General features: G+C 46.7%; 2 protein-coding genes across 3 annotated transcripts in view; one reads left to right on the top strand and one right to left on the bottom strand.

Annotated features, from left to right (window-relative positions):
- SLC22A3 (solute carrier family 22 member 3) overlaps positions 1-14,422 on the top strand; it is a 91,908-nt gene extending 77,486 nt beyond the window's left edge. The window contains exons 8-11 of the mRNA XM_079146593.1: positions 4,626-4,734; positions 5,387-5,499; positions 8,640-8,739; positions 11,798-14,422. Of these exons, the coding sequence (XP_079002719.1) occupies positions 4,626-4,734; positions 5,387-5,499; positions 8,640-8,739; positions 11,798-11,834 (359 nt within the window). The 3' untranslated portion in view covers positions 11,835-14,422. The remainder of the gene's footprint in view (positions 1-4,625; positions 4,735-5,386; positions 5,500-8,639; positions 8,740-11,797) is intronic.
- The window catches only part of PLG (plasminogen), a 34,390-nt gene continuing 22,366 nt past the window's right edge, over positions 14,189-26,212 (bottom strand). For both annotated transcript variants that reach the window (XM_079146585.1, XM_079146586.1), the window contains exons 14-19: positions 24,008-24,131; positions 22,641-22,715; positions 22,095-22,235; positions 19,830-19,936; positions 15,117-15,262; positions 14,189-14,593 (exon numbers count right to left, since the gene is read on the bottom strand). In XM_079146585.1, coding sequence (XP_079002711.1) covers positions 14,432-14,593; positions 15,117-15,262; positions 19,830-19,936; positions 22,095-22,235; positions 22,641-22,715; positions 24,008-24,131 — 755 coding nt within the window. In that variant the 3' untranslated portion in view covers positions 14,189-14,431. The remainder of the gene's footprint in view (positions 14,594-15,116; positions 15,263-19,829; positions 19,937-22,094; positions 22,236-22,640; positions 22,716-24,007; positions 24,132-26,212) is intronic.

Below are 26,212 nucleotides of genomic sequence, written 5' to 3'. Positions count from 1 at the left end.
TGCAGAAATGCCAGTTTTCAGAACAGAAAAGGAAAACAAGTCCCCTGTCTTGTGGGAATTTTTAAGGATAAACAGAAACATGTTCATCTTATTTCCTTGAGTGTACTGAGTTCCTTAGAGACACCATAACAAAGTACCACATACTGGGTGGCTTAAAACAACAGAAATTGATTTCATCACACTGCTGGAGGCCAGAAGTCTGAAATGGAAGCATGACAGGGTTGGTTACTTCCGAGGCTCTGAGGAAAGATTGGTCGGTTCCATGCCTCTCTCGTCGTGCCTGGTGGTTGCTAGCAACCCTCACCATTTCTTGGCATTGGTCCAATCTGGGCCTCCATCTTCACATGACATTCTCATCTCTCTGTCTCTGTCATCTTAACCACTTGCATCTTACAAAGACCCTATTTCCAAATGGTCATATTCGAGGTTCTAGGTAGGCTTGGATTTTGAGGGACACTATTCAACTCATTACATTGAGTTAACATACTCTGAGGGTAGGGGAAGCTCTGTGATGGCTATCTATCTGTCAATACGTGTCTATTTAGTATTTATTAATTGTTAGCCACTCAACAAGGAGAGGGAGAGAGAGAGGTGAAGGAGATAGATTCCTGCCCTCAGGGCAAAGTTGGAAGGGTGAAAAATGGAGGACATTTAGGAGTTCACTGCGCTTTCTGCTTTACTTTGGTCCCATCACTGTGAGGTAGGGATGAGGTGTTCATTGAAGGTGAAAATCGGAAAGCAGGGAGAAAGAGCAATCATGTACACCGTGATCTGTCATTTCATGGCATATACTTTGCCCTAGATCTTCTCGGATCCTAGAGTAATTGAGATGATTTCACGGTGTGTTGCTCTCAACATGACCCCAGAGCAAGCATTTAAGACTGTGTGTCCAGAGGGTACCAACTTTGGACCCCCTCCTCTCTGGAGCGTTTCTCTCTCTCTCTCTCTCTCTCTCTCTCTCTCTCTCTCTCTCTCTCTCTCTCTCTCTCTCTCTCTCTCTCTCCTATCTCTTCAATAAAACGTTTTGCTCTTGGAAAAAAAAATAGACTGTGTCCAAACCACACAGAGTAGGGTGGGAATCAAGGTGTTGCACAGAGAACTTCACATATAGTCTTTCCTGCTTGATCTGTTCAGTGGTGTTTTGTAGAGGCAACTTCCCAGCTGGAGCTTTGGAAGTGCTTTCAGCAGGACTGAGCACTGCTTGCTCTTCGCCTGGGCACGTCTTACTCATATATTCTGCAGAGTCGACTGTTTCCGTAGTCACATGCCAGTCGTGGATGACTGGAAGAATGAGTTTCAAATCCCTAAAGTGAGTTCCAGCTGTGGCAGAGGTTCTTTCCTTGAGTGGGTAGTCCTTCCAACTCAAAGACACTTTCAGACTTGAGTCCAAGGAACTGTCCAGTTAACACGAGGAAGGCTTTCCTCTCAGCCATTCTGACGTCACCAGTGAGTGGACACCCCCACGCAGAATGCCGATAAGCTGCTTTTGCAGAAATCATCTCTAAAATTATCTCACAGTCAACACTTTAACCTGGTCTCCCTCCACCAACCCACCTTTTCATGGCCCGAGAATAAAATTCTGAAAAAAAAAAAAAAAGTTGTTTTTCTGGCTTTCTCCTCATCTAAGACTCCCTGCTTTGGGCTCAAATTTATGAACTCTAATCAAAGTCTGGAAATTAATAACTTTCTTTATCCATACCTGTCTGTTATCTTTAATTTGAGCTTACTTTGATTGCCACAAACTCAACCGTGTAGGGAAGTCTTTCTAAAATGAAAAAGTATTCCACATTTATCTTTTTTGTAAGTAAAAAGTAAGTCCATTGGTGTCTTAATTTACATATCTTTACTAGGACTTTTTACTAAATTTTATTTCAGAACTCAGAGCAGATGGTGCATTCAGAGGGAGTTAAAATCATATTTTAAATTTTGCGTTCTTTACTCAAGAAATGGGACGTCACTCCCCAAAACTCTAATTGCTTGACCAAGTCATCACTCAGAGAGGGACATCTCTTTCTCTAGTCCTCAGATAACTCTGTGGAAGATGAGCTATAGTGCTTTTTTAATGTGATTTTTGTTATTGACACCAAAACATGTCTATTTCTACCCCAAAATGAATTTAACATTTTACCTGGACAATTGAAGTTTTTCATGTGCACATAAAAATTTTCACATGTAATTCAGACGTCCTAGTAAATTATTTTCTTTTCACTAGTGAACAGTGTGTAGTGCCATAGGGGCTTCTTTTTGTACACATTTCAACAAAATCTCTGTTCCTGTGCAGTCTGAGTCTAAATTCCCTTTCTTAGAAAAGGTTTGGGAGTGTTTCAGCAAGGTCAGTGAGCAGGACGGCTACAGGGGGTCAACCTGTACTGAATTGACTATTTATCTAAGTTAACCACACAGGGTTTTCATTTTGTGTGTGTGTGTGTGTGTGTGTGTGTGTGTTGATTTGGTTTCTTGGTTTTCATTTGGTTCTGTTTGTTGCCACCTCAGTAGGTCCTTTAGCTCATGCAGGATAGAAATCAAACATGGCTCACAAAGAGAGGAATAGGATCATTTATTGCGTTGATTCACATACAAATCTGGCTGCCCCAGAGGCAGAATGGCAAGGACAGGTGACTGTCCCACAGGTAGAGGAGCAACAAAATCAAGGGGTTAACAGTATATATGTGTTTATGAAGACTGGAAATTAACATGCTCATAAGCTATGTGGCAATCTTTGTGTGCCAATTCCATGTGATCCAAATGTGCTTAAAAATGTATTAGGTTCCCCCCAATCCGCAGTACCTTTTAGCATGTAAATGCATTTAAATGAGGTTCTCGGTTACTTACAAGCACACAGCTGTGGCCAGATCTGCTTGTGAGGTTGGATGTTCTCCCACTGTTTGTCTTGAACAGTGGATGTAGACGGAAAGGGCCTCCTGCCACTAATCTTAAGCATGACATCCGCTGTCCTTTCTACAGTCACCAACTGGGACTTAACCCTATACTGCTACCTCATGTCCATCCAACAGCTCTAGCCTCAGTTGTAAGCCTAAATGGGGGTTGAACTGGTCACAGGACTCACTCACAGAGCAATCTCCATGCAGTAGAAAGAAGCCCCTGACCTAAGTACCTAACGTGGATCAGGGAGTTATTTCCACAGTGGCAGGTGGCCTTCTCCACCGCAGCCTGAGAGCAGCTGGAGAGGACCCAGCAGGCTGGGACCCAGGGAGTCTGGGCCAGGGCTCCCACTTTCCATTCCCACAGCACCTGCTCTTGGGAGGACAGGACTGGAGTGAATTTCCTAGTCTCCCTCCCTGGGCTTCATGAAAAAACGCAGCCTAAACAAAACACATGTTTACAACTGTTCTGTGCCAGAGCAGAGGGTGGCCTAGCACATCAGTGCTGCTCAGATAATCCACGCTCCCTGGTGTAACGATTGATGTGACAGCCACAGGTGTTCTGTCTGGGAAGACAAGAAATACTTTAGGAAGTCCTCCTTGGGCAGTGTGCAGCTAAGTGGCAGTAAACGGGAGGAGGGGTGGCGGTTCCCAGCAGCCATCTCGAGTCTCAGCCCGTGTTTTTCTCTGCTTGCTCTGCTGGCAATGGTTTGCCTGAGAGGGCTTGAGCTCATTTTTTTGGCTTGTTTGGTTGAATATTCTCTGGAAAGAACACACACAGCTCTACTGAGCTTGAGTCTCTTGTTCCATTCTCCCCATTCACGCCTCCTTCTCCACTAAAAACTGAACTAAGCTGAACTACAGTAAGGGCTTCATGTTCAAAGACGCTGGACAGCCAGCTTTGCTTTGGAGAGCAGCGATGGTCTTGTTCATGTCGTCAGGAATCCTCATACCACGGCCTCCAGGAAAGGAAGACAACACGGAACAACTCTTAAGAAACTTAAAGCACGACTTTCCAGAATTAAAACAGTGCATTCTTCTGTCCTTCAAACTCAAGAAAGAGAACGTTTCATAGAGAACATTAGCATTTCCCAGAGTTACTGGGGAGGAAGAGGGGTTTCTTCACACTGCTGCCGCAGCCTTAAGATGGTCCATTTTAAAATAGGTGAACCAACTCGTTTATAGGAATGTGGTTCCTTCTGGATGATTTTTTTGGAGGACATAGCATGATTGAGGATGAGAAAGACAACAAAAGGCATTTGCCTTGGGGATGACACTCAGCTCAGATGCCTGCTTCCCAAGATTTCTGTTCTCCAAGCCTTGCTATTCTCTAGAAAACAAAGGTAGTCGTGAGAGTTTTCCTGGTCTGTACAGAGAGAGCATAGGTGGCATCTGACTATGGTAAGGGTCTCAAGGGCACAGTGGACTGCCTTCCAGACAGAAGGCCAGTGGGCTGCACCTCTCTGGGAAGGCACTGCATGGAGCAGGTTCCATGTAGTGAGCACTTCACAACGTTTCTGTAATCTAACCCTGTTCAGAAAGACACCTCTAGCACATTAAATATTAGCTATCACCATGGTTGTTATTTAAAAATTGCCTGCAGTATTAGAGGATTGTATTATTTGTGCTTAAAATTAGCAAAGACTTAGGCAGGGGGACACTAAGCACATGCCATCTGTTATTATGGAAAAGGTTAATGAAATCAGACCCCTAACTGCACTTCCAAATGTTGTGTGCTTGCAGGGACAGCATGGTTGAGGACCACCGTGGCCACCCTGGGACGACTAGGGATAACCATGGCCTTTGAAATTGTTTATTTGGTAAATTCAGAACTGTACCCAACGACACTACGGTAATTCCAACATATCGTCCTCTCTCTCCTAATTAACCGCAGCCAAACGTTCCTTTAGCTTGGTGCTCTGTTGGCTGGGATGAACTCAGCCAGCAAAGAAGGTGAGCTTTGAGTTACAGCTGCTTTCAGCATTGCTACCTGCCCCCTGTGTGACAGACCATTCCCCATAAAAATGACCTCAGACACAGCTGTGGTTCTGGGGACAGGCACGCAGCTTGGACCTGGAACACCTGGGTGCACTTTCTGGGAAACACCACGTGGTGTCAAGGCTGTGGCGTCTCTGAGCACAGCGCACGCCTGCTTTCGAGAGCAGCCGGTTTTGAGGACATCCAATGGGCGCACGGAGTAGGGCGAATCGGCCTCCTTGGCTGGAGGAGCAGTCAAGCACGGTACCAAGGTGGCACGTGTGCCACGGTGCAGGCCAGCTAGTGAGCAGCACCAACACTGCGGGTTTCCCCCTACCCTCCCGGTGAAGCAGTGCAGGACGGAAATGGCTTGTTGAGTTTCTAAAGAACGGTCATTTTTCAAAACGAAAATGATAGAAATGGAGAGGGTGGTCACAATTTCTCTGCTATTTAATGGTCTGAATATTTTAATTATCTCGAATTTTTCTTTCAATGCTTTTCGTTTAAAACTAATTTTCATTCTGCAGCAACTTTGGAGTTTCGCTCTGTTCGGGTTTGTGTGATTTTGGGGGAATCATAGCCCCATTTCTGCTCTTCCGACTGGCAGCCGTGTGGCTGGAGCTGCCTCTGATCATCTTTGGTAAGGACTCTTGAATGCTTCCCCAAGGGCTTCCATCCGCATCCTTTGTATTCACAGAAACTGTCATGACTATGAACTTGATGTTGATGACGTCCATCTCATCTTTTTATGGCAACTGCTTGGGTTCTGAGGACCCCGTCTGATAATGATAAAATGTGAAATCCTAAATGGTTTTAAGTTACTGTATACTGAAAGGTGGAGGTAAACTGTGATCACATTGGTCTTCTTCTTTAGGTCCTGAATTAAGATCAAATTCTGCAACACTCTTTTATGATAATATGGAATGGAGACAAAAATTTACAGGGGGCCATATTGGATCTTCAGCCTGTTTAGAAATCAGCCTGAAGACTAATTGTGTTTTTAAATATTTGATGTCTGTCAGTATCAGATCTTATTTGGCTTTGCTCTAAAAAGGCTATGCTGAAAGAACAGGGGACACAGACCATTCCACATACACTGTAACCTCCTCCACATCTTCAAGTTCACGCCCTCCTTCCCACCTCCAGTCCTCATGGAACATGTGAAGAGATCTAGCCCTGTCTAGAGAGGAACCTCAGGCCTTCTGCACGGGGTTTCTCCAGTACCCTTCCATCTGTCCCACCCAGATCTCGCACCTCTCTCTACGCTCTGCATCAGTAAGACACAGGGTGACCCCTTTCTTACGGGCCTTTCCCCCATCTCCACTTCCTTACTCCAGGTAGGGAATGTTTTCCACTTGTTGTCCAAACAGTTGAAATTCCAATAAAAATCCTGAGTTCTTGAAACATACATTCTGATTCATGCAAAACTCCGTTGACAGTGCTAGGGACAGAAGATTAGCTTCTGACCACTTGACACCAGTGAGCTTGATACAAGATCACTTCAAATTATCTAATGGGATTTGATCATCAAAGTCAGGGTTAATTCTTTGGCCAGCATGAGATAGCAAAGAGGGCACCATCGTCCCACAAGGACCGAGTGGTCTAGGAGGTATCTTGGCCGAGTCTTTGGAGACTACAGCCCAGCCTGCAGACAGGAGCTGCTTAGCTGGCACAGGGACTGGGGGTGGGCCCTTCCCTCCCAGAGCTGGCTGGGGAGATAGCCAAGTTTCTAAAACTCCAGGGACAGTAGAGCATGATAAATGCTGAAATCCCCAGGCACAACTGCCCTGTTGAGTCGACCAGAGAAAATTAGGAGGAAGGAGTAATGTCCAGGCTGGGGTCTGAAGATGAGAAGAAAACACACGTGAGGTGCTGGCTGTGCTCCAGCCATAGGAAGGCTGAGTGCAAGAGGAAGATGGCGTCCCCAGCCCCAGGAGTTGAAAGGCTAGAGTACAGTGTGTGCCATGGGCCTGAAGGGAATTGTCACCAGGGGAAGACAGATCCCAGATGTGCGGAGGCTTTGTTCTTTATCCAAAGAGCAGTGAGCAGTTCCTGCAGAGCTTTACATGAAGCGACACAGCTTGATTTGCATTTTGGAAATGGGACTCTGATGGCAGATTGGCAAGTGAATTAGAAGGAAACTGTTCTAGTGGGAAGATGATGAAAAGAATGTAGTAATCTAGGAGGAGACCTTTGCCACCTGGTCTAAGCAGGAACTGGCAGTGGGAGGGAGGGGGCAGATGGACTAGGGAAGCATTAGGAGCTAGATTGGCAGGCAGGATGGTTCACAGGGTCAGCAGAGCAGTGACATGGCAGCCCACACCCCTAGGAAGGGCATGGAGTCCGTCTGCAGGACGGGGAGCCTGAAAGAATCCAAGAACACAGAGCCCAGAAGAGAGGTGTGGACTGAGGAGGGGATTTGGGAGCATCTGAACACAGATTACCAGTGAGGTAGGGAGAGTGACTGGGAAGTAGGACACTGGAGATGGGAGGGGTATGAGAGGAGAGGAGGAGAAGCTTAGGGAAGGCGGGTGCCAGACAGACCCAGCAGTAAGGCCCAGAAGCAGCCCCAGGGTGTCTGGGGTCAGGGGGCCACTGGGGATCTGGCTGGAGCAAAAGCCGGGAAGGGCAGAACCCAGATTGGAAGAGCAGGAGCAGAGTCTGGGAAACGCGGGAGAAGTGGTGTGCCGGAACTGGCTCCTACTGCCTCGGCAGGGCCACGTGTGACGGCTTCAAGAATCGTGTGAGCCAGTCGCTAAACACGGCCCTCATTTAAAAATGCAGATGATAAGACATAGTAAATGCAGGTTCGATAGATACTCAACAGCTCCGGATTCATTTTCCACATTTTATTACTGTGTGTTCTGAGGGCCATTTATAAGGTCCATAGCTTTATGCTGGAAATACCACAGAATGGAGGGCTACTGTCCATTGCTTCCCCAGGCTGCACTCAGGGCGGTCATGTTGGCAGCTTGGAATGTCCACAGTAGGAGGATTTACACCATGGAAATGGGCAAAGCTACAGGCCAGGGCTTTACTTTCCAGAGCTGGTTGTTAAACACTTACCAGCACACCACTAGGATACGAGGATGTGGAGAAATAGGATGATGTTCCAAGAATTTGGGCTCAAAGGGGCAGAAAAGGGAGCACGGCCTGAGGTGAACAGACAAGACGGGAGTGAGCACGTTGATCAGTGCAGCGAGAAGTCAAACCAACAGACAGAGGAGGCCTTGCCACTGGGCAGAGGCAGGGCCGCGTCTTAGAGTGTGATGTGACCGAGGAAAGGGGAGGATGCTCTTCCTGTGGTGTCAGGAAGGGCAGTGGAAGGACCCTGTCTGGTGGCTGTTTTCCCTGTGAGGCAGTGAGAGCCAGCACTGCATAAACAGGTGCCACACCAGGGCGCTGGGTCAGCCACCCACAGCATGTCGGAAGGAGGTCCCTCAGGTCTATCTGCTGGTGACGCCGCCATCTCAGTCAACCTAAGTACCCGGCATGACACTTGCACAGCAGTGAAGTCACCTGAAGACGTTCCTCAGAACTCGGCCCTGTTGTTGGATGACACGTAGCTGTAATTGTCAGATGAGTAGATGAACAGGTGCTTCCGCAGGTGCAGGAAGCCAGGTGCCCACAGGGCTCGAGGAAGGCGGAAGCCGCTGGAGTCCTGGGGAGCCGCGGGGGTAAGCAGAGTGTCACTGTTGCCAGGTGCCACTTAAGATCAGCAAGGGCGGCAGGGGCATCGCCTGTGCGTGCCTAGGGGGTGATGCCTCTCCTCTTCCTCAGGTGTCCTGGCGTCAGTCTGTGGTGGCCTCGTGATGCTTTTGCCTGAAACCAAGGGCATCGCCTTGCCAGAGACAGTGGACGATGTGGAGAAACTTGGCAGGTATGGTACGAAATCCAGCCCCTCCTAAATAAAAACGGCATTTTATTTTTTATTTTTATTTAGACTTTTGGTACTGGGGATTGAACTCAGGGGTGCTTTACCACTGAGTCACATTCCCAGCCCTTTTTATTTTCTATTTTGACACAGGATCACACTAAGTTGCTTAGGACCTCACTAAATTGCAGAGACTGGCCTTGAATTTACCATCCTCCTGCCACAGCCTCCTGAGTTACTGGAATTACAGACATGCACCACCATGTTCTTTCAAAAACAGCATTTTAAACTATGGAGGAAAAGAAGTGAGGTCCGTCTGTATGGAATGACACAGGAAGCTTCTCAGGGTGATTGCAAAGTGCAGCATGAACAGTTTTGACTAAAATGTAAACCTACATAGCAATCCCTCCCTGAAAAACAGCTTGATAAATAGATGACAGGCAGATAAATAGAAATAGATAGATAACATCCATGCTAGATATGCAGGCAGATGGATACATAGGGAAAAATAGGTACATACATAATAAATTATTGATTGATAACAGTTAATAAAGATACATAGATGACAGATTACATAAATAGATAAATGGCTGGATGGATACATAGATACAGATAGGAGTGAGAGAGAAAGAGAGACCAAATTTTGAAGTGGGTTATCTAAATAGTATTCAGTTATCTAAATAATATCCAACCAATATATAATATATATATAATATAATATATAAATATGAAGAGTAATATAAAAAATTCACATTGTACAAATTCTCATTTTCCCTCCTTTAAATTTTTCATGATAAAAAGGTAGAAAATGTGAATGTGATAATGCATAATGAAAAATGTGAAATAATCATTTATACCCTCACGGATGGAAATGGGCTGGGAAGACGTGTGGGGCAGAGGACAATCTTTTATTACATCCATACTGTTAGATTTTTTCCCCCACTAGAACATGTGGTCTGGTGGTCTAGGTGTAATTTAAAAACAAACACACACACACACACAAAAACTATTCAACAGCTAATTAAAAAAATAAAAATCAATATTAATGACCCAGAAATTAAGGGTGTAGATCTTTTGATTCTTTTAATGTATCAACAATATTTACTAAAAAGATTGGATTTTACTAAACCTTCCTTTGCTTATTGGGAAGAGCGTAGAAGCTGATGTTCTAGAAGTACCTGCGTGATTGGGGGTTTCACATAAGCTATTCCATTTAATAGTCTACATGATTTTGTGAAGTAGAATTTTCTTCCCTCGCTGGGAAATCGGAATGTTTTCGCAAATTTTAAGTGCCAGGACTGGGGTTGATGCTCTCTGTACACCTGTGGCCTCACTGTCGGGGGTAGTTTCATTTTAGCTGTGACTTGTGTTAAGTAGGGAGTATCCGTCCAGTAGGCCTGGACAGTCCCTTCTTAAGGTCCCCCTTTTAATCAGGTACCATTGCCCTCCCCAGGGTAGGCAAGTGTTGCAAGGGTCTCATGAGTAGAAACCTTGCATGGCACAGCCAACCTAGACAGGGTCTCTTTGTCCTGACTTCCGATGATGTTTTGGAAAACTAAAATTGATTAGCCCTCCCCTGAACTTCCTAAGGCCTGTGTGCGCCTGTGTGCTAGCCACATTCCATTGGCTGCCTACCGACAGGATGGACCAATCAGAGGGTGGGGGCCTTTCCCTCCAAGGAACCCACCTGTCTGGGAGGAAATCCATGGGTAGTGGCTTATTCCCACCAAAACTGTACCTTATGTTTCACCCAAGAACAATACTGCCAGAAGTTAGGGATGGGGTGGGAGTTTCTCTTTGTGACATCCCCATTTTGAAAAATGAACTTAAGTTAATGAAAGAAATGGGTTAAGATTATTAAAACCTTAGGAAGTCCTCTTGAGCCTCTAAGACCCCTAGGTTTGATCGGGGTATGGGGACTGGGTCAGTAGCAGGGCGTCCAGTCCTATCAACCCAGTCATAGCCAGGCTAGAAGACCAAGAAAAGCGAGACTGTTCAAGAAGGTTAAGATGAAGAGGAGGAAAGTAGCGAGGAAGGAAACGCACTTCCCTTAAAATAAGAGTTCCGTAGCGTGAGGGGAGATTATCACGGTCCAGTGCTCCTCACTCAGACCAGGACCGCAGATCAGAGGTGAGGGGTTCCTCCTGGCTGTTGGTGGCCTGGGCCCCCAGACCTCCAGCACTCAGTGAGCGGATGCCTTCATCAAAGTCACTGCCTCGCTAGTGACAACTCACACCAATATTCCAGTCAGGGGACGGGCATTCTCCCTGGTGCCCCTGCACTGGCTGGACCTGTTTAGATAGAGCGATGTGCTCTTCCTGATCCCCAAACCAGTCGGAATTCGTCAGGAAAAACTGCAAGAAGAGGGAGTTATCTGAGATCAGGGCCCTTCAACCAATGGAGTTATATTGAAATTAGATTAAACAACTGGGAGAAGTGGAGGGTCCCATTTGTTTTGGCTGAGGGAAGGAGTGGTGTCTAAATGGTGTGCAGGGAAAACTAATATCCAATATTTTTGTTTGATAACTGATGTACAAAGAATCACACCAACAAAAAATTTAAGTTACACAAATTCTTTTTAAGTTTTCAGGTTTATAAATTTTTGTAAGAAGCTAGGTGAATTAATTATACCTAGTCCTTACCCTTCAAAAACAATCCAGTGGAAGTATGATTTACAGTCCCATAAATTAAGCACATTTATCATGACCTGTGATTACTTACTCTGGAACAAGACAACTTAGCACCCAATGGTGGAAACCTATTAGCATGCTCCCTTCTAAAGCTGCAGCAAATTATTCTTCCATTTCTTCACATCAACAGCTCACTTCCAAGCCACATCATATAGTCAGAATTCACAAGGACGCTATATGTTACAATGCTAATGAACCCCTTTGTAGGGTCCAGAAGCAGATCAAAAATATCGTTTGTTACCTTTGGGTCGGGTTGTTATAAGGTTTTCCTCATGAGGGGCTTTGATCAAAGCTATGCTCGTGAGCACTAAAGACTTTTAACTAGTGGCAGAGTCTTTCACAAGGACTTTCTCTTTTCTCCTTTGAGTTCACAGGAAAAAGAAAACCCAGGTTTCCAGCGCTCACCTTTGAGGCCCTGCACAGCCTGCAGGAAGGAGCTGTCAGAAGACGACCCTTCTTGAGATGCTGAGCCTCCAGAGTTGCATCTGCCATGTTCAGCTCCCTGGTGCGGCATGACCGGTGTGTTAAATGCCGTATGAATAAGTTCAGACTATCCAGAGTATTTCTATATGATGTTGTATGAGTTACGGTTTATCATGTTATCAGAGTTTCTGGGAACATATAGTATATGGCCCATTTAGCCAAGAGCCTGCTAGGTGCACAGTCCTTCCTGGTTTTTTTCTGGGGTTGGAACAGTGGTCTCTGACTCTTACTGTTGAAGAGAAACAAGAGAAGCCTCCACCACGGATTCCTGTAACAGCTCCATCAAAAATGCAGGATGAGCTGGACATGGAGGTGCATGTCTGCAATCCCAACAACTTGGGAGACCCAGGCAGGAGGATCACAAGTTCAAGACCAACCTCAGCAACTTAGTGAGATCCTGTCTCAAAATAAAATTTAAAAACAGGACTGGGGATGTAGCTCAGAGGTAAGGCACCCTGGGGTTAAATCCCTAATAACACGCACAAAATGCAGTCCATGCAAACCAAGGATCTAGGAAAGATGTACAGAAATGTGTTCATCAAACCCCATGAAGGGACGCAGCACTGAACTGAGTGTTCTGAAGAGCAGGGAGGAGGAAGATGTGGGAATCGTCTTAACGAGGAGACTGAACCAGGGACGTGGGCCACACACGGTGCTCAGCCTGCGCTTACTCTGCTCACTTAAGTTCTGGAAGCCTTCCCAGCTGGACAGGTCAGCTGTCCCTCTGTCCACTTCCTCCGCAGCATCTGGGGTTCCAGGCAGAGTTAGGCCTCTTTCCATAAATAAGAAAAGATCCTCTGACTATTCAGGGTTTGGGCTTTATTATTTATAAAACCAGGTTTGGGGCCTGAGATTATTCAGGATATTTTGGGTTCTCCTTTAATGGAACCTTCAGCCACAGTTTTGTTCTTTACTCAACAAACCCCATGGATTATGAGTCCCTGGGTCTTAGGGTTCTAGAAGTGAAGAGATGTTTATGTTGTACTTGTGGGTTCAGTTGCAACAGTGTGGTGGTAGAGTGGAACCCGCAGACAGTACACTTGGCACTCTGTGCTTGTCCCGGGGAAAGCTTATGTTTTCATTTAAAGGAAAGATCAACTGTATCCAGGCTTAAAAGAATTAGCAGCAGCTCTATAAATGACTTTATGTATACTAATAGTGGATTTGAACTTTCTTTTCTGTTATCAAGACTTTTGAAACAGGGAACTTAAAAAGAAATATAGTGTTCTGCTTTGTGTGTTACATTTGTTATACTTTCAGATTCAGTATATCTCATATGCCAATTTTTTTTTTTTAATGAGAAACTTTGTGTGCACAGGTATAATGGGTACCAGAGGGAAACCTTGCCAATGAAGCAGAACATTTCTCTGTGTGGAACATACACACGTGATAGTACCTAAGATGTGTGTGCTGATTATAGAATAAACTTAATCCTTAAAGCACAATCAGAATTGAATATGAATGCTCATACTCTGCCCAGGGAGTAAGCACAGCCTTATGAGAATTTAATAATGCGTTCACCCTGTGTTCCCAACATTTGCTTTTACTTTTCTTTGGCATTTCTTTGCTGTAAGATGGCTGTTGCTCTTCGATACCTGTCACCTTCTAGTCATATCTCGAGGTGATATTTTTGTTTGGCAACAATAAAAAATTTTTAATGGTTTCAAAAATCCATCTTTTCTCTTCCTCCTGAACATGTCACTGTGAAACACTGAAAGCATAAAAAACATGTGCTTCATACTGTTTCTGAACTGTGCTAATCAGAGATGGAAAACAAGCCGTCCACCAACACGGGTTTGTTGTTCCTTTTAAGCCCTTGACACCATCCCTACGCTCAGATGTGACCCAGAATAACATAGAGACTCTTGGCTGGTCTTGTATTACACTTCCATTGCCCAGTTCACACCATGATACACAACTCTCTGCGTCCCCTGGGCTGGGCTGAAGTCAAGTCATCAATAACAGAATTCATTCCCAAAGATAGAACATGTTCTCCTGATTCCCTGTCCATGGGCAGCTGTGAGAACATTAGCCCAGTATGGGAAGGAGAGACGTTGAAGATAGTGTCAGACCATCTTTAGTCCACGAGGTCAATGCCTGAGGGACGTCCTAAGACTTTTCGGCTCCCTTCTCTGTGATCTTACAGGCTTCTTACTTCTGTCAGCAACTTTGCTTAGGAAAACAAGCTAACAATGTAGTTTGTTCATTTGAAATTGGTAAGACAAATGGAGAACGTGAGAATATTGAAAATTTCCCCCCACACACAATAAAATCAACTCAAAACAAAGTAAGTACAGAGTTTATTTTCAACAAATGGCATGGCCGTGTTGCCTTATTATGACAGAATCCAGTAGTCCACAAAAAATGTATCCACAATAGTACAAAAAGATCTGAGGGTCGGCAGTGGCTGTCGCCGAGTTCAGCGGCTCGGTGTGATTACTGTCAATTATTTCTGAGCGCTCTGAATTCTTTACCCACGTTCCAGCATCTAGGTAAGTGGCTGCTTCACGCTATCTCCCATTCAATTAAAAGCTCCTCATAATTCCTTCCATCCAAGTCACGAACCTTGAGACACGAACGTAGACGCCCGGCTTATTGGGGCGAGCGCACCCAAGGCCCCAAGAGGTGACGCCTTGCAAAATGTATTTGTCCTTCTCGAAGCAAACCAGAGGCCCTCCGCTGTCCCCCTGGTTGGAGGGAGGGGAAAGTCCATATGAAGGTTAAACTGCCCTTCTTTTTTTGTGGGATGTCACCCTTCGGCCATCAGTATGTAAGTTTTCCCAAGATTCAAAATCAGGAAGAAAGAATCCTTTGACTACCTGCAGTATCTAAGCACGTAGCGAAGCCTATTCAGCAAAACCACACTGTTGCGTTTTCCCTGGGAATGCTGCTGTATCCTCAGTGGATCCCAGCAGGCCTGAGCACAGTGGCAAAGTGTCGGCCTAGTCTCTGGCCTGGACCCTCCGCCCCTTCCCTTCCCCTAACCCACATCCACCAGCAGAGCTCAAGGAGACCTGCGGCCTGTGGAAGCTGCAGTACTGAATGTACACCTGACTGCCCATCTGGAACTCAAGGCCGGAGGAATCACCGGGACGTTCTGCATAGGCATTCACGGCCTGAGCAGAGGTTTGCCACTTTGGAACTGAAATGTCTGGGGGGCTGAGACAGGCCTGCCCAAGACCACCGTGGGTCTCTCTAGTCTTTTCTTACCTGACAGCTGTCGGTGCCACCGGCCAAATGCCCAGCACACAGCTCCGTTGATTTGACTCTGCCATTCAGATACTCGTAGCGATTGCACACCTTATTCTCGATCACGGGGAGCTGGGCCTCCTTGAGAAGACCGGCACCAAAGGTCCCTGTGTTCAAAGAGTAAAGAAACGGTGACAGGGCCCAGCACACGTCCACGGGGAGACTTCAGGACAGCGGAGCAGCCCTGACGAGTCTCTGTCTGCGTGGCTGCACGAAGTGAGGAGCAGCCCTAATGCTGCCTGAGTACCGTGGTCCTGCGAAGGGTGGACTTTCTACGTGATGTTGTGTCCCCGAGGCCTGCCTGTGGCAGTCTCTGTCTCTTCATGGTGTTTGGGGTTTGTTGTTTGTTTACTTTTATTTTTCTTGTAAAACTATAAACAAATCATTTTGAGTGTATGAAGAGAATTTGAGAAATAAGATTGCTACTATTTTTATCTATTTTTCAGCATTTTTGTCCTTATTCACTACCTATATCATATTGCACAATTTCAAATCCTGGTTTTTTCCACTCAGCAGTACTGCATAAGCCTTTTTTTATTATGCTAAAATCTTCTTACTACTTTGACGGGGGAGTGAGTGCGTGATGGCCACGAAGTTTCCGTTTGGGGTGAGGAAGATATTCTAGAAATACAGTGATGGATGCACGACACTGAATGTATGAAGTGCCACTCAGGTGCACCCCTCAAACTGACTAAAATAGTGAATGCTACGCTGTGTATATTCTTATTGCAATAAAAGAATGAGTACCATTTACTGAGAACCAACCTATTCAGACACAAGCTCATGATGCGATGCACCTCATTTAACCCTCACACCAGGCCTGTGAGGTAGGCAACTCTGTCATCCCTGTTGCACAGCTAAGGAAACTAAGCCTTGGAGGGTTACAGCATTGACCTTGAACTTGGCTCTCTGAAGCCGATACCTAAATGCTTCTTCGCCTTGCTTGTTGGCCCTACTCTGGATTCCAGTGTTCCTCATCTCTGCTCATGCAATTCATTCCTGTTCTATAACATTTTCTTAAGTCCCAGTTCCCAGAAATTATATGAACACATTTATGGCTCCCAATAGCATTGCCAAATTATTTTCTGAAAGGGTAGGACAGTGTAAAATGTCACCCCCCCCCCAAAAAAAAATTGCCACATCCTTGTGAGTTTTCATATTATAATATTAAAACATTACAACTTCAAAAAAAATACTAACATAATAGGTGGCGATTGTCCTGATTCACTTCCTAATCCACACATCGTTGACATTTAGGAAGGGGGAACATTCTCCTATACATGTTTTGCTAGTTGCATTTCTCTTTTCTGTGAAAATGGGTATTTTTCTTTGCCAAACCAAAATAGAGCATTTGCAGAATTGCCAGAGGAAATACTGCTTTCCCAGATGGACACACCCAGGGACATCTTAGTGTTTTCACAGATGATCTAGTTTTCCAATTTTGCAAGCCCAGCTTTCAAAGTTTTGCAACAAATCTTTGCCTTGCTGGCATGGAACAGCCCAGAAATGACGTACTATCGCTTCCCCAAAGACTCTGCCTGAACTTAGATGATCTACCTGGTTCAGAAAACTTGCAGTCTGGAGATCACAGGAGCCCTTAAGAGGCCTATCCCGATGTTACTGGCCAAAGCCGTGCCTACCCTTGACTGGTAGAGCTGCCGTGGAGGACGGACCGGACTAGGAAAGAAGCTGAGGACAGGGGAGCTTGGCTGAGCTGAGTAGCTGCCTTCTCAGAACATTTTGCTGAAGGTGACTCTATCTGAGTGTCACTGTTCTCACATCTGCTTTCTGAGCAAGACAGATATCCTGAAACGAGTGAAAAATCCCTGGCGGGTGTCGGGAAGTTGACATGGTGTGAGGAAGTGCTGCCTTCCTGTGGCCAAAGTGGAGAAGGCACTTCTGGGGGCTGGGAAGCTGTGGGTGACCTGGGGACAGAAACCCTTGTGGGACTGTGAGGAGGGGGCAAGAAGGAAACCCAGCAGCAGGATCCCTGGAAGCACCCGGATGGCAGGTTGGAGGATGACTCCGAAGAGCCCTGTGGCCTCAGGCCTGCTTTGCTTTGGAATGCTAACGCCAGAGAAAGTCTGGAGGTGTGAGAGGAGAGGAGAGCTTGAATCTCACGATGAGACACTAAGAACATTAACTGATCTGAGGTCATTATTGCCATGCAGAAACTGGTAAGCAGGCCTAAGTTACTTTATGGGACTCCTGGGGAGTGAGTATTCTGAGAATTATATTCTCAATGGATGTGTGACAGAACCAGGAGGGACAGGTAACCCAGGGCAGGGTGACAGTCAGAAATATGTGGGGAGAAGGGGGACAGAAGAAATAATGAATGGGCTTGGGGGTCAGGCAGATTGGCCTCTCTCAGGGCTCAGGTACCCACGGGTTACGTGATGTCCCTTGATAGTGATGATGGTGGTGGTGGTGGTGGTGGTGGTAATGGTGATGGCGCTGGTGCTGGTAGTGGTGCTGGTACAGGTGATGGCGATAGTGATTGTAGTGATGGTGATAATGGTGGTAATGATGGTGGTTGTGGTGATGGTGATGGTGGTGGTGATGGTGATGATCATGAGGATGCTGGTGGTGGTGATGGTGATAATGGTGGTAGTGATGGTGGTTGTGGTGATGGTGATGGTGCTGGTGATGGTGATGGTGGTGGTGATGGTGATGATCATGAGGATGCTGGTGGTGGTGATGGTGATAATGGTGGTAGTGATGGTGGTTGTGGTGATGATGCTGGTGGTGGTGATGGTGATGATCATGAGGATGCTGGTGGTGGTGGTCAGTGATGCTGATGCTGACAGTGAGGTGGGGGTGTGCTAATGGTGATGGTGCATAATCTTAGTCTTCACCATAAACTTATAGGGTCGCACAGATCATGAAACTGAGGCTTAAAAAAGTCACATAATTGCCCGATGTCACATGAAAGACTGTGAGCCAGAGCCCGCTCCCAATCCTCATGAGTTTTAGATCCATATTTAATTTGTCAATATGTTGTGGACCATGTGTGCTGGTTGTCTAACTTCTGATCAGCCTTTCACCCTACATCCATACCTTTTACCCCTGCTGGACACAAGTGGGTCCTGCCTCCAGATCCAGGCTGGACAGTCCTGGACAGGAGTGGGCACCTAGCCTGAGCCTCAAGACTATTTCTTGAGCTGCGGGGACAGTGACCTCCCTTCCTCCACCTGGAAGAGCCAGAGGCCACACAGCATCTGCAGCCACAAAGGAGTTCCTGTATGTCCAGAACGGAAGAGCTGGACCGTGGTTGGAGAGGGCCTGAGGCCTGGGGCATCACAGGACCCCCCTCTCCAGCTTACTATTAATCCCCCTGTTCTCATTTTCTGCATACAACTTGAGCATTGTAATAAAGAGCCCTGTGGGATGCGACCCCTGTGTCATTCATGACAGCCGCCATTCAGCAGAGCTGATCATGAGCTTCTCCCGCTGCAGCCTGGCAGCCTGAGTTTTAGCCTAGGACGTCACCAATGAGCGGAAATTTTCTCACCAGTGCATGAGAACCAGGGTCTCAGTTCAGGGCTCGCCCCAGGGACAGGCTTCAGCTTCCGCTGTGCCATCCTGTACCTTCTTTGAGCCTCAGATTCCTCATGGTAGAACAGGAACAATAATATCTAACTCACAGGGGTTTGGAACATTTAATTTTTTTTTTTTTTCAGGGCTGGGACTGAAGCCAGGGCCTTGGGCATCCAAGGCACTTCAGCTCTGCATTCGGATTTTTTTAATGCAAACACCTGGGTGCACCTGACACCCCATGAAGGACACTTCACTTTCCACCTTCCCTTTCCTTGGCCTCAGTGCCTCAGAAAACGCAGAAGTGAGAAAGGGGGAAGGGGAGTCAAGGAAATGAGGTTTCGAGAAACAGAGGGAAAAGCTCAGAAAGGAGGAAGCCAAACTTGAAATGGACTAGACCAGTGTTTCCTGTCCTCTTCTTTTTTAAAGCCACAAAACCTTTCTTCAGATTAAAGGTCTCTCCAGCTTCTGTCGGAGCCAGTGCCCACACCAGCCCTTCTGGGAAAGCGAGGCAGGGATCCTAAAGCAGTGCTAGTGTCCCCAAAGCCACGGGGCTCACCCTACTGGACACATTAGTATCAGGGTACATGTAGCGAGGAGGGGGTCCCCAGAGCGAAGTACAGGTACGACCCCAGATCCCTCAATAGGCCCCATCAGCAGGCAGCAAAGGCTGTCCTGGAACTGGGCCCCTGGGGCTTTCCCTCCTTCCCATTTGTCAGCCTGTCCCCTCCCTCACAGTCTCTCACCCCATTAGACACAGGGGTACTTGGGAAGAAGACTAGTTTATAACTTTTGTTGTTATTGTTTTACACCAAGTTCGGGAACCCAGTATGGTTAACTTCTTACAAAAAATAATCAAGGGCCCTGGATTTGTGGGCCCGGTCGGCACCTCCTCACCTCCTCACCTCCTTACCTGGGAAAGCCACGTTAACATTGCAGTTATGGGTTTAGGGACTCAAGGACACTGTCCCCTTCCTCTTACCAAGTCCCTTGATAAGTGATTATGGAGACAGTAAGGTAAGGGTTCAGGCAATATTAGGAGGGAGCCAGACCCAATCAGGAGGAAGAATTTGTGCAACCTTTTTCAAATGCTCAATTGTCAGGTCGGCTGTAGGTCAGAGTCCCTGGAATTCAGCTCACCTTGGGTTTCTCCCCAGCCAGTGATGTAGCACTCCGTCCGGTCAGCAACCACATAATTTGGGGATGGCAGGCAGACTGGAATCACTTTGTCAGTGATGGTGGCCGGTCTGTGAAGGAGGAACATCCAAAGTCACGTCTGGCCACCCTGCTGGGAGCCTCTGCACTTGCCTGCTGGTCACCCACAAGGAGGCCACCTGCCGGGAGGCCCGGAGCCCTGAGCTGATATTCCCTGGCCTGACTGACAGCAGCCGCTCATCCTCACATTTGCCTAAAGTTTTCTATGAACTAAACAAATATCAGATTTCATCTGAAAATCTTTGGTGTGTACAAGAATCTGCTGGTGGCTGCTGCCTCTGGGATCAGGGTGGCAAGCCTCACTGCGAGTGCCTTCTGAGCAGAGTTGGAACCTCGTGCCAGGCATAATGTCATATTAATTTGGAGGTCAGCGGTCAGCAGGCGGGTCATCTAGATGGCAGGGGTCGCGAGGCTGCCCTGATAGCTAGAGCTTGGGTGGCCCCAACAAGGTGCTCCATTTTGCAGCCTTAGTTTCCTTGACATTAACCATTCCAAGACTGTGGTTGTAAGAATCCAGTAAAATGCTGAACACGGTGAACAAGGACTGGAGTCCTAGGGACTTTTAAACGTTAGAACTTTTATGTTTCTATTTTAGTAAGTCCAAGAGAGAAAAAGATTGGAAATAGTGGGACATGGTGGCCCAAAGCCCGTCATCCCAGCTTCTCGGGGCCTCGGCTGAGGCAGGAGGATTATTAAGTGTGAGGCCAACCTCTGCAACTTAGCAAGACCCTGTCCCAAAATAAAAATAAAGAGGGTCACGGGGTGTAGCTCAGTGGCAGAGTGCCCCTGGGCTCAATCCTTAGTACAAAAAAAAAAAAAAAAAAAATGTGAGATGCCCTATTCTGACTAAGAACATCATCACCATTGCCGCCAACTTCAAAGCAGATACTGTTTCCTGGAGGCACCAGAATAGAGCCAGCCTCTCGTGTGGATCTCACTCCATAGGTTCCCTCGCCGCACACTAAACACCTCAAGCCTTTGGGGTGTGGGGAGGGCGGAGGGGGGTGCACTAAAACTCAGCCCACAATTGGCCTATCAGAAAATATTTCCCAGACCTGAAACTTACCAAATTATATTTTCAAGCCATTAGACCTCCCTGGAAAGTCTTTGGGAATCTGAGGAGAGGAGGCTTGTAATTGGGGGGCCTGGGGGAAGAAGCTGGGGAACAAGAGGGAAGTTAGCTGCGTTGTGGGGTGAGCTGAGCAAATCCCTTCTCTCCTTCCTAGAGCGTCAAAACATTCCAGGGCATCGGCTCTCAGTGCACAGACCAGAAAGGCCTCCCGAGGGGCCAGGGTTGTGGCTCCGTGGTGGAGCACTTGCCCAGCGCCTGTGAGGCACTGGGTTCGATCCTCAGCACCATATGCAAATAAACACGTAAAGGAAAGTAAAAGGAAAGTATTGTTTCCATCTGCAATTTAAAAATACATATTAAAAAAAAAGTCTCCCGAGTTCAGGGCCAGACCCAGAAGAGCAGCTCTCGGGCTCCTGCCCTGTGCTGTGGCCCGCCTCATCACCACACTGTCACCCCATCCTCTGGAACCCCTCAGGCACAGCTAACGTGCTCCCTGTGCCTGCTGCTGGTCCCAAGTGTGCATTTCTCTAAATAGATGTCTGCCATGGGCTCTCTCCACGGGACCTAGCTCCAAACGTTCCCGAATTTGTGACATGAGCAAATTTATCACTGTGTCACGCTTCATAAAACACCTCGACTGGAGAAATAAAACCAGAGAGGACAGCAACGGTATCATTTGCATTCACAGAGTTTGGGGCGTGGTTTCTGTTTTGGTTTTTGGTTTTTACATTGTGTGTTTTCAAGTGCTTTGAAATATGTAATCTCATTTGTTTCTCTCAAAGGTAAGTTGAGAGGAGACTCCTCAGCCTGGAGCAATGGAATCGCTCTCTGGTGAAGGCTGAGAGAGTTTTAGAAGTCACAGGACACCTTGTATTTCCACTCACTCTTTTGCTGCCTAACGAAATGGAGTCCTGGTTCCTTTCTCAGGACCAAGGCTGGTATATGGTAGTGCTGGGCCAAGTCCAGGTTCTCCAATGAAGGTTGAAGCTTTTTCCCCAAATCTGTGCCTTCCATTCCATGACAACTCCCGACCACCACTCGGCAGCGACGCTCATAAAACCCAGGTCTGGAACAGCGTCCTCACTCTGCTCAGGGTAGGGCCACTGGTGAGCTCCTACCTGCTCAGCTTCAGCAAGGCGATATCTGCTCGTGTTGGCTCCAGGAACAGCTTAGCCACTTCTATATCCTGCACATGCGATTCGAGATTCACTTCTCGGTGTGCGCCCAAGATGACCCTGTATGATGCAGGCCTTGAAGACCTAGAAGAGACAGTGTCGTCAGGAGCAAATTACACTCCAGCCCCTTCCATGGGCCCCCATCTTTTCCATAAATATCATGTTGTCTCCTAAGACCCACAACTACTAGAATCCTTGTGACAAGAAATAAAATTCACGTTTTTCCTGAACCTGGAAGTTAAGGAATGGGAACTGACGTCTGTCGCAGTGAATCCCTCTGCCCTGCTGTTAGCCCAGCCCCACAAAGTCACCTGCACTGGGTCTTTCTAGAGACACTTGTGTCCTCACACAATTGCCCTGGCAATTCTGCTGAAGGCTTCTGCACCTGTGCTCCCTGGCACTGGCGTCCTTGCCACAGGAGGAGGAAGGCAGGGAGTGGGGGGCAGGAAGCCCTCGGGACGGGCCCTCACGTCAGTTACCCCAACATACTTCTCCAAGCAGTGAGCAGCAGTCAACACCCACTCTGGGGATAATAAAGTGCCTCCACAGAAGTGCCTTCCAAATCTAGAAGAAGAAGAAGAAAAGCCAGGATTTTAGTTCAGAGCTGAAGGCTTATTCTGCTCCTTTGCATAGCAAGCCAGAAAGACACATTGATGAAATTTTCATAATGTTGCTATTCCTAGAAGGAAAGCCTACCAGTCCAACATCAAGATGGTGGTAGCTTCGAATCAGCATGAGATTTTTCCAGAAGGTTCCATCTATACTTGGAGGCTCCAGGAACAGCCTGGCCACAGTGGAACAAAACCAGTGGCTCCCACGTGAAGTCCTACACCCACGGCTCTGACCTCTCAGCCCTGGGCTCCAACAGAAGCTACCAGCCAAAGAACATCCCTGAAGAACCTGACTTTTTGGAACTGTCCCTACATCATACCCCCACAGACTGCTTAGGCCACCAGCAGCCTCTGAGCCAAATTGTAACAAAGAGCACTAAAATTGTCTGGCAACAGGCACATTAATAATCAGTCAGGAAATAGGCCACCTCAGCGTGCGAAGAACAGAGGCACAGGATGTGGAAGGCCTCTTCTAGCAAGGATTCACCAAACACCAGCTCAAGAAAGGCCAACTCGGCAACAGAGTGCAAGGGAACATGAGCGCGTTTGTGGATGGCATTCCCAACCGTGCGGAGGGAAGGCCCTGGAATCAGCAGAGCAGCTGAGTCCACACACGTGAAGTCGGCAAGCCAGAAGATAAGGCTGTTCCCCACCTGTGCTCGACATGACGTGCCAAGAAGGCTGACTTATTATCCAAGTATGTCCTCAGAAAAGAGAGCCCTCAACTGTGGCGCTCTCAAACTGATTCAGTCATCTGTTTGTGAATGGGCGAGCAGCCCCTGCCTTGAATTCAAGAGTCACAAAATTGTGCAAAAGTATTTTTTAAGTCTGTGTGTCTGACAGGTTGTAGATAAGTCCATCCTTGACCCTGTCAAAGTGTCTCATTTCTAAAGAACTCCCTCCTTTTCATTGTACCATGAGCCAGTGGGTGTCCACACAAGCTCACAGAGCACCCTCGACACTTCCCAGCACCATCAGAGCTTGAGGTGGACGGTGGTGTCTACAGATTTGGACGATAGCATCCCAGAGGATTTTAGTTTTTGGTTGTTGTTTTTTTTTTTTTTTTAATCCAGTTTGAGCCATTTTCAAAGTAGAGTACCCAGAATTTTTTAAAAATTGTCGCTTTATTTTCTCCTTAGAAGAACACAGAGGTGGAACGGAAGCCTCAGCTCCGCAGGCTTGTTGGGAAGGTTTGATGGGGCTCACGGCGAAGGGCGGAGTGAGCTGCTCTACGAATGTCCTTACCTTGTCCTAAGACTGATCTGCCAGGGCCAGGAGTGAGGGTTGGCCACACAGCCTCCTACTACCCTGCCGGGACATTTCTTGGGCTCCACTTGCGGCTTCCCACAATCAAATGAAGACGATGATGCTGGGACACAAAGTGAGAAAAGTCACGTCCGGGTCAAAGGCATCAATCGTCACACAGTCCGACGCACGGCTCATGTGCCAAGGGCGGAAGTCAGCTCACATCAAAGCCCAGGCTGAGGAGCAAAATCACAATGTCTGGAGCATCTTCTCCAGGTCTCAAATGTGGTAATAGATGACACGGACCCTCTTCTTTGAAGGAATTGCAAGTACTCCTTTATAATCAGGGGTAGTGATAAAATAAACTGGTATAATTCACCATTAGAATGAGATCTTTGTTGAGAAGACTCAGATTGGTACAAATGGCTATTGGTGATTATTATTCCAACTTGATATTCAGAACACAGTATCACAACCAACTAAGCCAGATAAGGTTTCCTGAGGGCCATAGCAATCACCTCCACTGGAAGACATGTGAATTCACATGCATGCATGCACATGCATGTGCATGTGTGTGTGTGTGTGTGTGTGTGTGTGTGTGTGTGTGTTTAGGGCTGTGTGTGTGTGTGAGTGTGTGTGTGTGTGTGTGTGTGTGTGTGAAAGAGAGAGAGAGAGAGAGAGAGAGAGAGAGAGGGTGTAGGCCTCAAAGCTACTGCCCTAAGGTGAAATGCCGCCTTCTCTCAGACAGCTCCTGCACATCCGCTCCCCGCTCCCCACAGCCACCTACAACTGCCCTGCTGTGGAGAGGACCTGCACACACGGCACTTACCTGCCTTTTTGCCTGCTTCCCCTCTCCCAAGACTACCCTGCAAGGTTCCTGGAGAGAGGCACTGGTGTCCTATCTTTGGTCTCCAGCCCCGCCATTAATGGGACTACAGAGAATGTTCAAAAATGTTTCTCTGTGGTCTGCAGCCTTTCCAGGTCTTCAAAAATATAAATGCAAACAAGAAGAAATACTTTCCACCTTAACCAACCAGAGACTTTACTCTCTAGAGAAGTTGGAACCTGGGTTTTCCAAATAACTTTCCCTTTGCTGTGGTCTGCTCGGGGTCTATATGTGGTGGTCTTTTTCAAAAGGAAGCATGTAATGTTAGGCAATCATCCTCCCTAACGTTGAGCTTGATTTACATTATTAGATGTGCATATGCATACTGAAGTAGGTGTATTTTTACATTTATACTAAAAACGTGTGCACATGCAAAATACAAGTGCTGGAAGAATAACTATGGACATGATGATACCCTGGTCTTATTATTCAAAACAAAACTGAAAGTTTTTACCTATTTTTACTTATCTGTTATTTGTACTATATATTCAACAAATGTATAACTCTAAATGTATGTAAGTAAACAAAAGGTGTTATATTTAAAGTGGTCATTCCTTCAGTTTTTTGAAGTTAATAATGAAAAGCAAAACCACACAGGCCTTGGTGAACTCAAGGACAGTGGGCTGCACAGACCACCCTTGGGTTCCTGGTGGCCTTGCTGGTGCAGTGATTGTGCACTGTCTGCATGCTGCTACTTGTTCTGATCACACTCGATGTTTACAGATCCTTTCAGGTGAGCGGCTTGACAAAATGCACAAGTTAATCAATGGTACTTTTTCATGTTAAAGATGTGCTTTTCCTTGTGAATTAAAAATAATGCAAAGGTTGAGGAATTTTAAGAAAAATGACCATTAGGGAATTTCCCACTTACATCAACAAAATCTAGAATCTCCCAAGGAATGAGCAATAAAATCTTTTTAAGACAGAGAAACAATGCAAACGGTTGAAGTAGACAAAAAAGTCATGCCTTCCAGATTTCTGAATCTGAAAAATCCAAACAAAACTACCAAAAACCACACATGTATGCACAAAAAGATCCATTCACCTGGGACAGCCACCCTGGAAACACCAACCTGAAATCCTGGAAGAACACAGTGCATGATTTAATTCACTGACCTGTTCATTCCGCAAATACATGCTCACTATATTTATATAGTGCCTGCTACGCGCCAGGCATGGCTCTAGGCCCAGGAGAAAAAGGAGAGTCCCGTCTTAAAACTGACCATCCTGGAGGGCGGGGGTGTAAGAAGATGATACACCGGAAGTTTCAACTGAGACCCCAAAGATGCCCAGGGGTGTTGAAAGGCAAACCTTCACGG

Source organism: Sciurus vulgaris (genome assembly GCF_902686455.1).
Source record: "Sciurus vulgaris genome assembly, chromosome: 7".
Lineage (NCBI taxonomy): Eukaryota > Metazoa > Chordata > Mammalia > Rodentia > Sciuridae > Sciurus > Sciurus vulgaris.
The sequence above is the reverse complement of the archived record's forward strand: the minus strand, read 5'-3'. Positions and strand labels throughout refer to the sequence as shown.